At 32.6% G+C, this 19569-nt stretch overlaps 1 protein-coding gene across 1 annotated transcript in view; it reads left to right on the plus strand.

Moving 5' to 3' along the window:
- LOC114334521 (neuroligin-1-like) overlaps positions 1 to 19569 on the plus strand; it is a 125008-nt gene that overhangs the window by 5782 nt on the left and 99657 nt on the right. The window contains exon 2 of the mRNA XM_028284581.2: positions 5101 to 5364. Within this exon, the coding sequence (XP_028140382.2) occupies positions 5101 to 5364 (264 nt within the window). The remainder of the gene's footprint in view (positions 1 to 5100; positions 5365 to 19569) is intronic.

Below are 19569 nucleotides of genomic sequence, written 5' to 3' on the forward strand. Positions count from 1 at the left end.
TTAGAATAACTTTGTTGTTTTTCACGACAAATAATTATAATTAGTTGTATCAGAAAAGTGGTAAAAAAACACACATTAAAAACTAAAAATAAACTTTCTATGACCAATAATACCCAAGGTAGACTTTTTTTTTGAAAAATCTTATCTGTATTGTTTATAAATATTAAGAGTCGAAATTTGCAAAAAATCATAATAAAATCACATTTTACATTGCAATTAATAACTACAGTATATCTTCTATTTAAAATGAGTAATAACCCTTTAAAATGAAGGTACTCGAGCTGACTTAACTGGGACCGTGTGATGGGGGAAGGATCTCTGAGTCCGGTTTCGCGCGTCGAGATTTTGGTATTGAAAGTTCAAATTGGAGCGCTTGAAAAATTTTACAATATCTCAGCTTCCAGAGAACGTAGAGCCTTAAATTTTTTTTTTGGGAGCTCGACGAAAGAATAACAACTAGCTAATTTTCATTGGCCGAAAAAATCGGAAAATTCTGGAAAATGGATTTTTTATTCAACATTCATTTACAACGTTAACACTAATATGTTTTGATAAATATTTTCATAAAATGTTATAAATTTGTGAATAAATATTAAAATATAATTATAGTATGTATACAGGGTTGTTCATTTTATTCGCATCGGTGTCTGTACGGAAAACGAATTGATTTAAAAAAATTCTTCATAGAAATATACAGGGCCATTAACACTACAATTTAAAAATAATATGAATTACACAGGGTGTTTTTTATGGGAAATAAGCCACAATTTTACTAAAAAATGAATTTATTTATTTATTTATAAGTAAAATTGTGGCTTATTTCCCATAAAAAATACGTAATTATAAAAATGCCACAAGGAAATAGCTTCAGAACAACATTACACAGGGTGCTTCAAAAAAGAGTGGTATATCAAAGATATATTTTTTATGAAACACCCTACACCTGATGAAATTTTTGAATTTGACCTTAAACAATAAGCTAGAATATACCTAAGTACAGGGTGTTTTGATTTATTTCAATTTAAAAAAAAAATGTAATGTTTTAGAAAAAAAAATAAACAGGTATTTATCGTACAATTTCAGATTTAAAAATTAATTGAAAACAAAAACGTTCTCAAATTGAAAAAAAATATGTATAGATTATAATTATTGCTCTTCGTTAATTCTACACAGTTTTTGTACAGGTTCATCAATTTCTTCCACATTATCCATAATTTCTTAAAATAAATTAATTGTACCGAGCTGTACATAAATTGCAAAGATGATACTGACGAAAAAAGATGCTACAACCTTTTGACAGTTATTATAGATGACAAAAGTGAAGTTGAAGAAGATTTGTTTAAAAAAATTAGGGATAATGTTGAAGAAATTAATAAATCTGTACATAAACTATGTAGAATTAACGAAGATCGAGAATGTTTTTGTTTCCAATTAGTTTTTAAATCTAAAAATGTACGATTAAGTAATTATAAATTTTGTTACAATAAACATCTATTTAAATATGCTAAATAGTCTATTATGAAGATTCAAGGAAAAATTTGTCACCGATTCTTAGATTCGGAAACATTTATTTTTTTCTAAAATTTTCCATTTTTCTAAAAATTTAAATAAATTAAAACACCCTGTACTTAGGTATAGTCTAGTTAGCAGCTAGCATATTGTTTAAGAGCAATTCAAAAATTTCATCGTAGGGTGTTCCATAAAAATATATATCTTTGACATACCACTCTTTTTTGAAGCACCCTGTATAATTCATATTATTTTTAGATTGTAGTGTTAATGGCTTTGTATATTTCTATGAAGAATTTTTTTTAATCAATTCGTTTTCCGTACAGACACTGAGGCGAATAAAATGAACAACCCTGTATATAACTAAATATATACATACTATAATTATATTTTAATATTTATTCACAAATTTATAATATTTTATGAAAATATTTATCAAAATATATTAGTGTTAACGTTGTAAATGAATGTTGAATAAAAAAATCCCTTTTCCAGAATTTTCCGATTTTTCCGGTCAATGAAAATTAGCTAGATGTTATTCTTTCGTCGAGTTAACCCAATTTAAAAAAAAATTGAAGGCTCTACGTTCTCTGGAAGCTGAGATATTATAAAAATTTTCAAGCGCTCCAAATTGAACTTTCTATAGCAAAATCTCGACTAGAGAAACTGAACTCAGACATTCTTCCATTTCACACGGTCCCAGCTCAGTCAGCGTGAGTAACTTGATTTTAAAGGGTTATTACTCGTTTTAAATAGAAGATATTACGTACTTATCAATTGTCATATAAAATATAGATATTTATTACCATTCTATGAAAATTTCAACTCTTAATATTTATAAACAATAGAGATGTGATTTTTCAAAAAAAAAAGTATAACTTGGCTATTATTGGTCCTAGAAAGCTTTTTTTTTAATTTTAATGTGCATTTTTTTACCAGCTTTTTGACACAACCAATTAAAATTATTTATCAGAAAAAATGGCAAAGATATTCTATTTGTTTATAAGGAAAAAATTTACCATTTTTTTATCGACTTGTTTAACAACATTTAAAAACAAATATATTATTTTTTTTTAACTTTATTAGTACTTTCATTCTTTATGTAGTCACTGCACTTTGCCAAAAAGCTCTGAAAACACTCCTTGGGCAACAATGATTGTTTAAACATTCGATGTCTGGGATAAACATTTAACATAATTTGTAAACTAACAAACAGATCTTCTTGAGATTTTGTAAACAAATAAAGGCACTTACCTTCCTCATGATCAAGGTGTAATAAGTTCCTTACGACCTATTTGGTAAAAGTTATTAACATTTCCAAAATAGTGCAAAAAACATGGTTTTTTGCAATTATCTAGGTTAATTCTTGATGGATTTTAACTTGTAAAAGTTCAAATTAATCGTTTTTTTGTGATACACAACTTTCATAAGACAACTTTTGCTGTAAATATGATACTAAAAATGCTATAGGCAAAAAACAATATTTTCTGACTTTGGCATTTTTTTTTAAAAAAAATGAGGTCGATCTACGAGTACCTCTGTATGTATTTTTAATTAACTATATCCTCCCTACGATTTAGCACCTTCAAATACCTGTATTGATTTTTTTCCCGTTTTTATTTTTCTACTCTGGTCTAAAACGTAATTACAGGACAATATCTACAAAAACTTTTACTTGAACTTGACTGACATTCCAATTTTATATTTTTTGACATTACATCAAAATTGCCTGTACGGTCAATACGAACTGCAGTGCCATAAAAAATTTTTAAAGCACTAGTGCCTTAAAGTAGCATTTTTAACGCTCGTATGGAGTGCTAAAAATTGCATTTTTAACACGGTTGTAGAAAAAATAATTTTAGAGCAATATTTTCCTTTCACCATTGTGAGGGAGGTTGCGGTATGATTGGAAAGGTTATTGTTAAGGGATCTAGAACATCTGAGCGTCGCCGTTTGGGCGTCAAGCCAAGTGGACGTCAGCCGTTTCGGCGTCGGAATTAATTGGTAACGTTGTAGTTACTTCTGTCAGTTCAATAATAAAAAAGTTGACTTTGGACTTTAATAAAGAGGAATCGTACTTCAGGGTCAATACAAATTATTGCTGTTAGGATATATTGATTTCTCAACCCAAAGAAAGGTTTGAAAGCCTCTGTGACTTGAGTAACATATTTTGAAGTATTGCAACCCGAAAAACTTCTATAATTTCCAAAAGAAATTGTAAAAGAGTAAATCGAAAGACTAACTACTAAATTCGATCATCATCATCATCAACCCGTACTTGTCCACTACTGGACATTGGTCTCCCTCAGCTCCTTCCATCTTTCTCTGTTTTGTGCGGCTTGCATCCAGTTGCTGGCAATACGCTTCAGATCGTCAGCCCATCTGGTTGGTGGTCATCCTTTGCTCCGTAGTACTTCTTCTCGTGGACTCCACTCGACAATACGTTTTGTCCATCGGTGGTCTGACAATCTGGACACGACATTTTATACCTAAATACGATAATAGTTATTTATGAAACAGTTCGTGAAGTATGCTTTTTGCAAACGCACGCGATATTTAGAGCACGAGAGACAACGGAGCGAGTGCTATACATCGCGTAAGTTCGCAAAAAGTACTTCACGCACAGTTTCATACAATATTTTATCTACTCTTCGATAAACAAATAAAACAACTATAACTCTTCGTCACTGGAATTCATTTATATTCTACAATTTTTAGAACTTTGACATTTAAAAATCCTAACTACTTTCAAACCACAAAACTGTCAAAAATTTTGTTTTAAGTCATTGCTCATATTGTCATCACCATGACAACGCGAAAGTTAAGGATATTTGTTAAGGATTATATCAAAGTGTGCCAAAAACCCATTGAGAGTGTGCGAAAAAGTAAATCCCATTTAAAATACATTGTTACTTTACGCACACTTTAAGCCCTTCACGCACTGCTATCTCTAATAACAGTTTTCACAAACTAAAAACTGATACATAATATGACATAGAGTAGATAAAGACATTTTATTTAATCTTTATGAACAGTTACTTGCTTTACTTTATTACTTTTTAATTTATTTTAATTTATATTTGTTGAATAATTTTCGTAGGTTGGACATAAACACATAATATTATGTAATACGTGTAATACTGTATTTACAAATAAAATATTTTTTGAAGTGGTACTATTTTTTGTTTATTAAAACAACGCTGTATAATGCGTAAATCGAGTTTTTTTCTAAACCGCGCTTGTTTTAAAGTGATTATGGCATCATCAGTAACCCTAGAAACGTAAAGTCTAGAGTCAACTTTTTAATTATTGAACTGACAGAAGTTACCTATAACGTTACAATTAATTCCTACGCCGAAATGGCCGACGCCGGAACGGCTGACGTCCATTTGGCTCGACTCCCAAACGGCGTCGCCCAAATAGACCCGCCGAAACGGCCATGCCCAGATGTCCCATTGTTGAGAAATGAGCCAAAATATGAAAATTATAAATGTAATTAGTTTTGTTGATACGAGAATGTAGATTGTACTTTGTGTTTACATTTATTGCATTCGCATACACATCACATTAAACACACCAATTTTGTTTCAGGTGTCCTCTTCCATCGTGCCATTTTGATGTCAGGATCAGCACTATCACCATGGGCACTGATACAGGAGCCTTCAAGATTTGCAGCTCAAGTAGCGATCCACGCAAACTGCTCACCCGAATTGCCCCATGCTCATTTACTCAAGTGCCTTCGAGAAAAACCTGTAGAGTTATTACTGTCGACCCCAATTTTACATCAGCCAGAATTTGCCTTTGCCTTTGGCCCGAGCGTGGATGGTGTAGTTATAGATACTGGAGATCCGCCAGGTAAATTTTCAGTAGTAATTACGCGAGAGCTCTAAAATTATCGATTTGTGTCCCGAGTGACACTTTGACAGTTTTAATTTACTTGACCCGAATTTTAATCATGAGCAAATATTTAAAATGGCAGTTTTTGAATTTTGGTCCGATCATTTGTTGCTTCGGAAATTGCAAAATAAAACGAAAATTTCGGAAATAAAAAATTTGCTATAACTTTTCCAAAAATGATCTTAACCCGCGAGTGGTCGCTATAAGAAATTTTCTCTCACGGTTTCAGAAAATTGCGCACAACTTTTTTTCTGGGAAATTATACGCGCTGTAGTTCCTTCTAGTCACCTAGCTATCATCCCTCGACAATCTAATATACTCGTCCGCTCAGATAGTGACTCAGTTTATTCAGTATCAACATATTGTTGAGTCAGTGCGCTTCATGTGAGAGATTCTCTCATCAAGCGACCACCGGCGTCACCAACTGTGTATAACAATTTATTTTATTTTTCCCTTTAAAACCTAAAATAATATTCTTTCATGATGTAATAAAAGGCGCCAAAATGCGCCGTGGATATGGTCGATGATATGAAAATTCTCTATTCTGTTTCACGGGTTAGTTGTAGATGGTCACTAACCATAATATATTTTTCAATTTTAAATATTGGCGGCATAATAGTCACATTTTATCTAAAGATAATAATAATAAAACAGAAAAACGTCGTGTCTTTTTAAAGCAAATGGCTTTATCGTTGATGAAACCTAATCTTTTTTGTAAAAATTTGTAAAGAAAGGCAAAAGTTGGATATGTGAGAGAAAATCTCATGCGCGACCACTCGCGTAACAAACTACCTAGCGACCAATGCCGGGTTAAGACTTTTATATTGCACGAAAGGCTGAGTCAAAAAGTCCATACAATTCACAAAAATTTTAAGACGATTTGTCAACTAGTTTAAATTTTATTCAATTTCTTTATCCTTAAAAGCTTTTTTTTTTAAATATCATTGTTCAGAAAATAATAACGATATAGCAATACCGTGGAAACTACATGAAAGAAGAATAGTTATGTTTTCAAGGTATTTAAAAAAAATCATCAAAAAGTCATTTTTATCATTCCGAAAACATTTTACTAAAGTAGTCATTTTTAGTTCATAAACAATTTGAATTATTTCGTTAAGAGTAAACAGTAGCGATCAACAGGTAGCAATAAAATATAACTTCGGGAGATAGTATCATAAACTTTGGCAACATTGGTAATCTTTGACATTATGTAAGATTAATATTATTGACAATTTAACTCATAGGCGCGCTAAATGGAAGTAACCGAAAACAATTTTGTTATTAGTAAATAAATATTTATAAAAATAAACCCAAATGGGTGAAAATTTTATGTTAACATAGGTATTTGTACGAAAAAATAATAATAAATAATAATTTCATTGTGAAGCGAAACGAGAGCAGTCTTATTTTATTTAGTTCATAGAGCGCCAAAGGCACTCTAGAACACCCTTTAACCCTTCTTAGGGTCCCATCAGAGGTGCATATTTCATTCTCTTTGAACTACTAAAATTCGGGCTACCGTTATCGGTTCACAACGAAATGATCGCATGAATGCCGTGGCGGTATCTGCTAAAGACGAACGAAAGTTTTACTTCTAATATTAACAATATCAAAAATAAAATAAAACTTAGAACTAGTCTTCTGGTTAAACCAATCGTGGCTTGTGGCTTCTAAAATTTGCAAGCCAACGAATTGCCGGAGCTAAGAAGGCCGAGGGAAATCTACCAGGTTAAGTCGTACTTCATGGTGATTATTTATTATTTTGATTAGTTCTACTCGTAATCTGAGTATTCGGAACTAAGCTTTGTTGGAATTTTACCGTGCTGGACAGGCGGGAAGTGGGATGCAGCCTGATAGATCTTCCTCGGCATTGTTAGCTCCTGCACTTTTTATAAAAGTACACTTTTTTCAATTTTTTTATCCGATGCCTAGATTTTGTGTCATTTTGGAACTACTAATGAAATAAAAAATTTTAGTAGTTCCAAAATTACACAAAATCTAGGCATCGGATAAAAAAGTTTATTTGAAGAAATTGTATTTTTTTGTTCTTCTTAATGGCGGTACAGGCTCGTTTTTTTAATATTGTTTTTAATTACAGAGTAATTTCCACATATTAATATATTTTTCAAATTGGGCCCTGTACCGCCATTCTTTATTTTATTACGAATACGTGTGCCAAATATCTCGAAAAAATATTCAAAATTACAGCCGCAATCTTGGAACGCGTTTTTGCTACCTGTTGATCGCTACTGTATCACCTTTAGCAAAAATAAATTTTTTCGGGTTCAAAAATTGCAATTTTTCGATTTTATGTTCAACCGCGTTTATCTAGAAAACTATGCATCCTACGGAAAAACTTGTCAGAACAGTTTTTGCTTAGAATGACCCAAAAAATACAAAAAAAAAAATGTTTTGTTTTGCGAGAAATCGCTGTTATGTAATTCCTCAAGTTCTTTGTTTATAACAATCTTATCGACATCCGGATCAACTGTTACCCATCAAATTCGTGTTCTACGGGTCAAGATACATAAAAAAATCTTGGGTAAGACCATCTGAATAAAGGAGGCCGTTGTACCCCCTTGGCGACAGGACTATGAATATCTACCTAAAAAAAATTGGCATTTGTACTGTAGTCAGGATTTCTGTACCTAAACATAGATTTATTACGAATTTCATTTTCATGGGAAACAACTTTTCACACTTTTTTTATGTATGACAACAGTAGATTACTTCTCATAGGTACTTACATTGTTAAAATTTGTGGTGGCTCCAATTTCGATGTTCTCATAATTTTGGCACGGCTTTTAATGGACTTTTTCTTGGAATTATTCGCTTTATTTGTCGTTTGATTAACTTTTCCCATTTCTTTAAACTATTGATAATATGTTAAAAATAAAGTATCCTCCTAAATCTTTATACTCGCATTAGAATTCGAAATGTTTTTACGTAAAATATACTTACCTACCTACATGGAACTGAACTAAAACACAATTAACAACAATCTATTATTTCAAACAGGCCAACAACTTATACAACAACAACAAAAATATAATAAATAACTATCAATAAACACTATTTTCCTATGAAACAACTATAACGAATTCTTAAATTAACACACTACTGCACTGGACTGATATCAATAAAGATGACAGAACAAATTAGAGAAAATCTGACGCAGGTTTGTCAAAATGACACTGATAATTTCTCTATGTAGCCTAATTAGTTATTTAGTTATAATATGTTCGATTTCTTGTTAGAAATAAAAAATTTTAGTAGTTCCAAGATTACACAAAATCTAGGCATGAGATAAAAAAGTTTATTTGAAGAAAGTTTATTATTTTTTTCTTCTTAATGGCGGTACAGGCTCCTTTTTTCAATATTTTATTTAGTTATAGAGTAGTTTCCACGTACTAACATATTTCTAAAATTGGGCTCTGTACCGCCATTCTTTATTATATTACGAATATGTGTGCCAAATATCTCGACAAAATATTAAAAATTAGAGCCGCAATATTGGAACGCGTTTGCTGCTACCTGTTGCTCGCTACTGTAGCCTCTTAATATTGACTGTATAGGGCTTTTCATCGATTGTCATTTGTTTCGAGCTTTTGTCATATGTTGTATAATCTGTGTATAATATTAATATACACGGATTACACGACATGTAAAAATGGTATTTTTACACGAATTTTCAAGAGAAAACTTTTCGCTTAAGTTAATTACGGTCAAGGTTAACCACTTTTTTTTATTTAATTCGCCGCTACCTTGTTTATAACAATTAAGCAACCTAACTTGCGCCATTTTGAAGTTAAAGGTACCTATATAGTTTATATCTAAACGTTTATGTAACTTTAACAGAGTGGTTAATAAAGCTTAAAAAATTACATCCTAACGAAATCGATTCGTGGTCGGAGGAGGGGAAATATTAAAATCCGTGCACTCAAAAATGAAATTAATTCTTCAAACGTATGCTGCGATTAATATCTCCGGAAGTTGTTGATGGATTTTGATCATATTTTTTTTTAATTTGCAGGTACTCGTAGTCTTGTAGAGTACGTTGTATACACATCCCCACTAAACATTACAAAATGTTAGAGGCAACCACCCTTATCACTCAGTGATATGAAAAATAGATTACTACCGATTTTAAGACCTACCAAATATGCACATATAGTTTTATAAAAATCGGTCAAGCGGTCTCGGAGGAGTATGGGAAATAACACTGTAACAGGAGAATTTTATAGATGTAAATATATGGCTATTAAAAAATACTGATTGGGGATACACGAATGAAAATTGAGGGTTGAAAGTATTTTTAATGCTACATAATATGAAATTAAGATAGACAAGTTTGTCCAAAAAAAATTAAAAAAAATGTCAGGGGGGCAACCCCTCCTACAACGTATGGGTATGAAAAATAGGTATAAACCTATTCTCAGTCCTACAGGATATATGTGTAATATTTCATGAAAATCGGTCAAGCCGTTTCGGAGGAGTATGGTAGCTAGCACTGTTACAGCAGAATTTTAGTTATACAGAAGTAACTGTGAACTAAATAATAAAACTGGCTAACTTTGACCGTAATTAACCTAGGTAAAAAGTTTTTTTTTGTAAATTCGTGTAAAAATACTAGCTTTTTAAATCCCAAAGTAGATTTACTCTACAGTCAATATTAACAAAGTTTTTCAAATTGTTTTTAAGCCAAAAATGACTCTACTTTAGTAAAATGTTTTCGGAATGAAAAAAATGACTTTTTGTTGATTTCTCTAAACAATTTGAAAATATAAGTATTCTTCTTTCATGTGGTTTCCACAGAATTGCCGTATCAATATCATTTTCGGAACAATAATATTGAAAGAAAAGCCCTTTGGGATAAACAAATTGAATAAAATTTAAACTAATCTGGGCATTATATGTACTAGTTGAGTCAACTTTTCGTGCAATGTAAAAGTCTTAAGTTAATTTTCGCAATAGTTATTTTCCTAACAAGTACAGAAAGTCATTATTTTCCGCACGCGAATGCAGTTTGCCGAACGACGCGAAGCGGGAGTTCGGCAAGCAGTCGAGTGCGGAAAAGAGACTTTCTGCAAGAGTTAGGAAAAATATTTTTTCTACGAGTCTTTAAAAAATTACTAAATCTTAATCAATTAATTTAATTAATATGAAAATACATACACAAATTAATTCTTTGACAAGGTTGTCAAAACCAAACTTTCAATATAATTAGTTAGCATGACGACGATCTTGGTTTCCATGACGATGATTCAAAACGACTGTTATTGTCTACCGATTTGACTTTCGAATGTTATGTCAAAATATTTTATTTTATCGAATTGTCGCGTTAATTTCATTAAAACAGGAACACACTAAGGTATATTTGAAATAAATTGGTAAATAATATCTAAATATTAGTTTATTGCATGTATTATAATTACTTTAAGGCCATATTAACATATCTAAATTAACACGCGTGCGGAAAATTAAAAACCGCGTGCGGAAAAGTAACACGCGTGCGGAAAAGTAACACGCGTGCGGAAAAGTGAAACTTTCTAAACTAAAATGCGTGCGCGAAAGTAGACATTTTTGCACGCTCGTAGAGAAAAGTTATAGCAGCTTTTTTATTTTTGAAATTTTAGTCTATTTTGCAATTAGCAAAGCAACAAATGATCGGCTCAAAATTCAAAAACTGCCATTTTACACCTTTGCTCATCTACTAAAATATTAATACTATAAATAAGATATTTAATAATACTACTTTTACCGGTAGCGATTTAAATGAAAAAACTGCCATTTTGACCCTTATTTGTTAATAACTAAAATTCTCGTCCGAACTGTGACGGGCATTTTTGTATTTATAATTTATTAGATATATAGTACCCAAAAAACCCATTTGCAATCTGGCTGCTCAAGTGTCCCGACAAAAACCTTATTTCACTGGACTACTTAGAAAGCTTGCAGCAATATATGCACCTTTTTGCATATTTTCAAAATAATATCAAGAAAAAAGGCTACTATGGAAAAATGGGTTTAAATGCATAGTTGCATTTTAAAGTGCATAAAATACATCTAAAAGTGCATAAACTGTAAAGAGAAGTGTGCTAAGGGCCAAATTTTGGTAGTCTGGGGATTTTTGGCGTTGCTGAACGCAACTACGCCATCAAAACCGACCCCCCGGAGCACCTGGTACCCATGGTCACTTCTAAAGCACGTTATCTGGAAGTTCGGGGGTTACCGACACTAAATTTATGCAACCAGATTACTTGGAGGATGTTGTGGTCGCTGAACACGAATACGCCATCAGTACCTACCACCGAAGCACCTGGTGCCCAATGTCACTTCTAACACACGTCATCTCCTGGAGTTTCGACGTTTTTCATTATTGAATTGATGCAAACAGATTTCTCCATTTTCCTTTGGTATAGTGCAGACTCTCCATATATGTTTTTAGCGCTATATAGTCTATATTTGGATTCACTACTTTTTTACCGATAACTTTCATCTTTTCGATCAATGTCTTTAAACGAATATGTACTTAAATCTAAACTGTTACCATTACCTCATCATGGGACCTCAGAGCTGTGTATTAGTTATGTTATGAAATATTTACACAAAAATAATAGTTATTATTATACAGCATGTCCAAAAAGTCTCTTGACAAAGGAAGACCGGAGATTCTTCAGATAATTTTAAGATAAGGGAGCTAGAGATCTTTGAAAATGGCGAATTGTGATTAGTTTTTCTTAAATACATATAGAACGCTCTAGTTAGAACAATTAAAACAGGTACGTCTATGTATCTTCCAGAGATAAATCATTTTATATCATCAATTGCGAATTTCTAGTACCGGTTGTAGGCGTCCGTTTTGCATATGGAACAGGTAATTTCTCTCATAACTTTTTTGTCTTTAACTTTTGAGCAATTCTTGATACTAGATTTTTAAATTGTGAGGTAGTCTCGTAATAAACAGTATGTACTCTTATTTTAAGTCTGAAAAAAAGATACTGTGTATTTTACCGACTTAAGGCAAGAGTAACTTTTAGTACTAGAATACCTTATAATTAATAATCTAGTGTCAGAAATGCTTAAAAGTTAAAGACAAAAAAGTTATGCAATAAAATATCTGTTATCCTGCCCAAAACGCACGCACATGACTGGAATTAAAAATTCGCAATTTATGGAATCCATTTATCTGTAAAAGATAAATAGTCGTATCAGTTTTCCTTTTTCTAAATAGAAGCGTTCTCAGAGGCGGCTTTACCTATTTTGCGGGGTGTGCGGTGCACACGGGCGCCGGGATGTTAGGGGCGGCGAGCACCAAAGAGTCCTTTACTTTGTTTCAACATAAAATATGAAAATTTTTTAAATAGGAGGCGGAAGATAAATCTGTAACTGACGCGAAAATATATTTTAAAGTAAACTTTTACTATTACCTATTAGATACAGCAATTACTAAATTTGACAAACGCTTCGAACTTCTAAAGCAAAATAATGACACTTTTTCGTTCCTTCAAAAATTGAAACACTGGAAGGATAAAACACTGCAGTAAGTGGAGCGCCGCATACTGCAGACTTTTTATCGGCCGATAATTTAGTCGGGATGGGCTGTTAGTTCGCACACCGAGCCAACTACTTAAACAGTCGGGTTGGTGAAGAGGGCGCACCCTATCAAGAGCCGACCGAATTTTCTCGAACGATTTAGTACTAATGTTCTTATTTGACTGTTGAAGTTAGTAGTACCACAATGAAAAAATTATCCAGAAATGTTATTATCGCTCTCAAATAACGGAGGAGGAAATCCAAGCAGAGATTCCGAGAGTATTGAGTGTATCCAATTTACAGTGAAAGAAATAAGACGACGCAACGGTTAAAAGTAACAGACGTGATCCAGAAGATTGTCATGTTAAAATGGAACTGGCATGACACATAGGAAGAATGGAGAACAACCGTTGGACAAAGCAAATTCTTAAATGGCGACCAAGGACTAGCAAAATAAGTAGAGGCAGACTTCAAACAAGATGGACTGATGACATCAAGTTAATGGCTGGTAACGAATGGATGCAAAAAACAACAAACTAAAATGAATGGATACACCTAAGGAAGGCTTTCTTCTGGCGATTGATGGAAAGCTGCCAATGATGCTGGTGATGAATTCTCAGTGATAGATTATTTAGTGGAAAATTCTACACAATGTATTCTAAATTACTTGATTACCCAAAAAAGTTTTTCGCCTTTTATCGGATGATTTTTGTCACCTTCAATGAACTAGTCATGCTAATTGGGCCATGTAGGTTTCTACAATTAACGATTGTGCATTAGACGATGCCATTTTCTCGCAAAATATTTAAAAAATATTCGCATGGCACAAGTATTGGATACCAAAACTAGGAGAGAATTGAACTATCGACCGATAAACAGTCGTCGTGTCGTCGTATCGTCGGCCGATATTTGGCCGACAAATTAGTCTGGAAGCAAACTATCTGCCGATAAAAAGTCTCCAGTCTGCGGGGGCTCTTTTGGGTAGGTTGTTCTGACGCCGTGAATACCTATTGGCTCCCGACATCATTTAATATTGGACTATTTACACCTGGATTTTTGTTTACAATATAAATGTACCTAATACCCTAAGTACTAGTACTAGGAATAGGTAGGTAACTATTATTCGACTATTCCATTTTGACTGCGCGTCTACCAAAGGGCGTCAGAGCATCGACTGCACACGGGCGCTACATGAGCTAGAGCCGCCTCTGAGCGTTCTGGATGTATTTAAAAAAACTAATTACAAGGCGCCATCTTCAATGAACTCTAGCTCCATTTGGAAATATTTTCGGACGAGGTGAATTGGGTTAAATTGTCTTAAAACTATCTGAAAAATCTTCGATCTTCGTTTGTCTGGAGAGTTTGTGGACACCCTGTATACATTGCATTTACCTTACAATAATTAATAATCTACGTACTTAATAAACGTGATGTGGAGTTCTCTTTCATGAAAAATTTGCAAGTCAGAGGTTGGTGCTGTGAATTTGAATTTTTTTGGTTTTTGGATTTGAATTTTGTGAGATGTGGGTGGGGGAGTAAGTGAAGCTTGTGGATTATTTTCTGCCGACAAAGTTTTAGTGGAAACTTTCTCAATGGCAAATTTAGTTTTTCCCCATTTCAGTGGGTGGTTGCAAAATTTCTAGAGGAGAAGAAATTGAAGATGATTGTGGAATATGTGTGTGGTTTGGATTACCAAATTCAACTTGATGTAAATTAGATACCAATGAGGGTAAGAGTTTGGTGTTGAAATATGACTGGTATAGTTGATTGTTGATCTACTGTTGATGTTTGGACAATTATTTGAAACATGGCCTAATTGGTTAAACGTATAAAATATTAGATTGTCTTATTACATGAAATTCCATAATTTATTTCAATAGAATCTGGGACAGTGATACTATGTGGGCTGACCAATACTTGTTTTCTAAAGTTTCGTATGTGGTTATACTCTGGTAGAGTAGCATTAATATTTGAGAAAGTTATAGGCGAAACGAAGTTTAGGCCCATATCGTTTGGTTCCCGGATAAGTACATCATGTGGGATTGATGGAGAGACTTTGGTTAATACTATTAATACTATTCTTTTTGCTGGCGTTATAAGTTCTCTAGCTTTTAAGGCTCTTCTTTGTACTATAACAGAAAAATTATTTTTTTATAACTGAGAAGTAAGGGAGTAACTGAGAACAACAAGTAAGTTTACTGAAGATAGCCGTTCTTTACAGCACTGAAAATTGTCGCTTGATATTAAGTAAGAAACTGCTGCGGTGAGGCTGCTAAGGAATTCGCAAAATTAAATTCCGGCAGAGGGCGCTCAAAATTTCAAAGATGGACGATAACTCTAGAAAAACAATTCATTTTGTCATTTGACCTCACAGTTCTAAAACTTTAAATTAAAATCATTTACACGAGTGTTTTGCCAAAGTAACCACTAAGTTTTACCACTAAGAGACCTTATAGGGGAAAGACGGCTCAAAACTTGTTTCATCTGTAAACATTCATTAAAATTTGATGCTAACTACTGATTTCTTTTTACCTTTTTTTCATAAAAATATCTGGCCCCCGATAATCTCACAGCGTTTTAAAAATTATTAGTCTATCTTAGAATTTCTATTTTTGTTTTTAATATAGTTAATAGGTACACTACAATTTGTTTTACACCAACAGATAACAATTTTTAATTTAATAAAAACTGGAAAATAAGTAGGTGAATTTATTTTATAATAATTATGTTCTGGAAATTATGAGGTGGTCGGAATATTTTGCATAACAATGTACATTCTATGTACAGAATATATACTGCATTTTATTTATTTAATTTTTCAGAATCTTAAACATTAAAAAATACTACGTTTAATACAAACGTTTATTTTAAAAAATGTGTTATTTCTGTGATTTGGCATTGGTTAGTTTACGTCATTACGTAGAGTATAATAGGAATGAATGCTGAGGAACATTGCAATAGTATTTTTAAGTCGAAATCATTGTTAATTACAGCATAAACTGACCGCAAATATGTACACAGACTAATGACAAAGTCAATGTTTTCCTAGAGTTAGGATTTGCTCTTTTAGTCGAGGCATTGAAGCACAAAAAAGACCTTACTGTCGATTTTTGGCGCAGTAAGACGGATTTTAATGCAGTTTGGTGCGTTGGATTCGTGAGAATGTCAGGAAATTTTGTGAACTAATGTAATGAATAAGAAATCTCAAATTGCATTTGTGCATAAGAAAAATGCATTTCAAAAATGCGTTTCGCTAAATAGTGGGAAAAATTTACTCAATTTTCTTACTCGGGGGTTTTTGGGGTGGCTAAAAACGAATATGAGGTCGGCGCTAGTGTGCAAACTACCTGGTGCCTGCAGCGAGTGTAATAAAAGTCTTCCTCTGGAGTATTGTGGTAATTTATCATATAATTGGCTTAAACTCATTACTCGGGGGTTTTTGGGGTCGCTGAAAATGAATATGAGGTCAGCGAGAGTGTGCAAACTACCTGGTGCCTGCAGCGGTTGTAATAAACGTCTTCATCTAGAGTTTTATGGTAATTTGTTAAATAATTGGCTTAAACTTTTTACTCGGGGTTTTTGAGGCCGCTGAAAATGAATATGAGGTCGACGAGAGTGTGAAAACTACCTGGTGCCTGCAGCAGGTGTAATAAACGTCTCTTTCTGGACTATTATGGTAATTTGTTAAATAATTGGCCCAATCTTGTTACTCGGAGGTCTTTGGGGTCACTGAAAATAAATATCGGAACGACTAAATTCTAATTTCATATCATGTAAAGCAGTTTGAGTTAAGGCGCAAGTGGATGATTTGGTCTTGGCTTGAGAGAAAATTACTAGATACAGAATGTACTTAATGGCTATTGTCAAAAATAAAAAGATTGTAATTGGAAAAATTCTTTTGTCTGTTGATGCATTTAGCCAGCATTTAAAAAGGGTATATTTACCAACAGAAATTTGGCTGCATGGTGAGGACAGTAACATGAACCCAACCGATTGGAGGTGGGAATTACAAAATTATGTATTAATTCCAGTTAGAATGACTCAGCCACCTGGTCCTTCAAACATTTTAAATTTAATATTATGTAGTTGTCAGTCAGACTGCGGCAACTCATGCGGGTGCAGGAAGCATGGGTTAGTTTGTAATTTAGCCTGCAAAAATTGTGCAGGCTCTGATTGCACAAATATTGCATTGGACTCGAGAGAGGAAGGCAATAATGAAGAAGAAGATGATAATGATGAAGAAAATGAATTTTAAAGATAAATTACGATAAATTTTATATAATGAACTTTTTTAACCATAAATATAATATATTAATTAAAATTTATGTTTATTTATAATAAAAATACCACCCTTTTCGATCACTATAGTTACATCGAAGAAAATAGATTATCTCAAACACCCCACAGTAACTTGTTTACACTAATTATATGATAAATTACCATAATACTCCAGAGGAAGACGTTTACTACACTCGCTGCATGCACCAGTTACTTTGCACACTCTCGCCGACCTCATATTCATTTTCAGCGACCCCAAAAACCCCCTAATTACAAGTTTGCACCAGAGGAAGACGTTTATTACACCCGCTGAAAGCACCAGGTAGTTTGCACACTCTCGCCGACCTCATCTTCGTTTTCAGCGACCCCAAAAACCCCCGAGTAAGAAAATTGAGTCAATTTTTTCCACTATTTACCGAAATGCATTTTTGAAATGCATTTTCCTTATGCACAAATGCAACTTGCGATTTCTTATTCATTACATTAGTTCACAAAATTTCCTGACATTACTGCAAAAAAATCGACACTTCAATCCTTCAATGCCTCGACTATTTATAGAGACGTTCTATATAGTGACATCGGACACCATGGTAATTAATTATTTTTTGTCACAGCACATAGAAGAAAAATGCAATCCTAAGTTTGAATAATAACGAATATACAAATTTAATGTCTTATACAATCATGCAAAGGCAACTTATATCTTTCAATATTATTCGTAATTAAACACAAAATTTCAAAAGCAGGTACAAACGTACCGTTTGCCGTTGTTAAATTAATTTACCTAATAATCAATATTATCTTAGATTTTCTGATTTGCTTGAATGAATAATTATTTTTTTGTATAACTTTTATTTTTTTGAAAAGGATCAAGTATATAATTTTTTTGCCGATGCCTCAATTTTGCTTACATTTTACATTTTTACATTTTTATTCAAACAAGGTGGAATGTATTTTTTAAATTTATATGCAAAAGAGAAAAATTCAATTTACCACAGTTTTACGAGAATGAACCTAATACTTCTTTATCTTTCGTTGGACTACGCTAAAATACAAGCGTCTAAAATTTCGCATTATCGCTTTAGGGCAATAAGCTCCTTACAAGCTCAGTCCGCAGATCCATAAAATTGCAAAAGGAAAAAACCGGGTCGGATTCTCTAAGACAAGGTGATCTCCTGGTAGAGCTTAACCGAAACACATGCCGAAGAAATGGTTTTCTTTTAATAAGAAAAAAATGTTTTAGCATTAAGGGTAACATAATACCATTATCTATGTATGAAAACCGAAGTGACAAATTAAGTATATTAGGTATTTTGTGTAAAAATAAATGCTAAATAGACTATAATATGGAATAATAATGAAGGGAGGATATATAGAAAAAAACAATAAGTAATTTAGATAAAAGGCATTATATTTAATTTCGATTCAGAGATCATTACCATCTTTCTATGGACCATTTCGAACTCTTTTGTTCTCGTCAGGAAAGCATATATGCAATGATGCTCTATTAGAGATAAAGATGGTAATGATCTCTGAATCGAAATTAAATATAATGCCTTTTATCTACCCACGGTTTTACTCACGTATCGAGTACTAGGAAGTAGATTTGCTGATCTTTACCTCGGTGAATTGATATGTTGTGGAGTGCAACTATGTAGACTCCCCATGTCTCTACATTCATCACCCTTTTCCTTGCAATTTTTAGAAGGATGGGGAAAAGGTATACTATACCTTATTAAGAGAGAATATAGAGAGGTATATTATAAAGAATATAGAGAGGTATATTATACCTCTCTTATTAAGAGAGAATCTGCTTCCGAACCAAGAAATCCAAAGATTTTATTATTTTTAAACATTTAGTTGTTTAAAGATGGAGTCTTTTGGGTTTCGACAGTTTAATAATTAAATTATAAAAAAGTCTTCAAGAAGGAAAAGAATATAATGAAAAAGTAATTAAAAAATAAAGAAGAAATTGAAAGAAATTTAATATGCCAATCAATGGGGAAAAACGTGAAAAAATCATTAAAATGTATTTAGGGGTAGCTGATGACAATTCCATGAAGACGTGCAGATAATAATTTTACTTTGATTTTTTTAAACAATAATAGAGTGAAAAATATTTTGTTTTCTATAAAACGTTGCTTACCCAATTTATACAAAAATGATTTAAATAAATTTTGTAGACCATAAAAAGTTATTAGAATACAATATAGTACATTAATTTAAGCAATTCACCTCGCAATTTTAAAGGTCTTTATACAGGGTGTTTCATTAATAATTGTCCATATGGTAACTGGAGAAACGTTAGCACAAAATACGAAGATTTAATCAAAAACACTTAAATAAAAT

The sequence above is a fragment of the Diabrotica virgifera genome, chromosome 2, assembly GCF_917563875.1.
Source record: "Diabrotica virgifera virgifera chromosome 2, PGI_DIABVI_V3a".
Lineage (NCBI taxonomy): Eukaryota > Metazoa > Arthropoda > Insecta > Coleoptera > Chrysomelidae > Diabrotica > Diabrotica virgifera.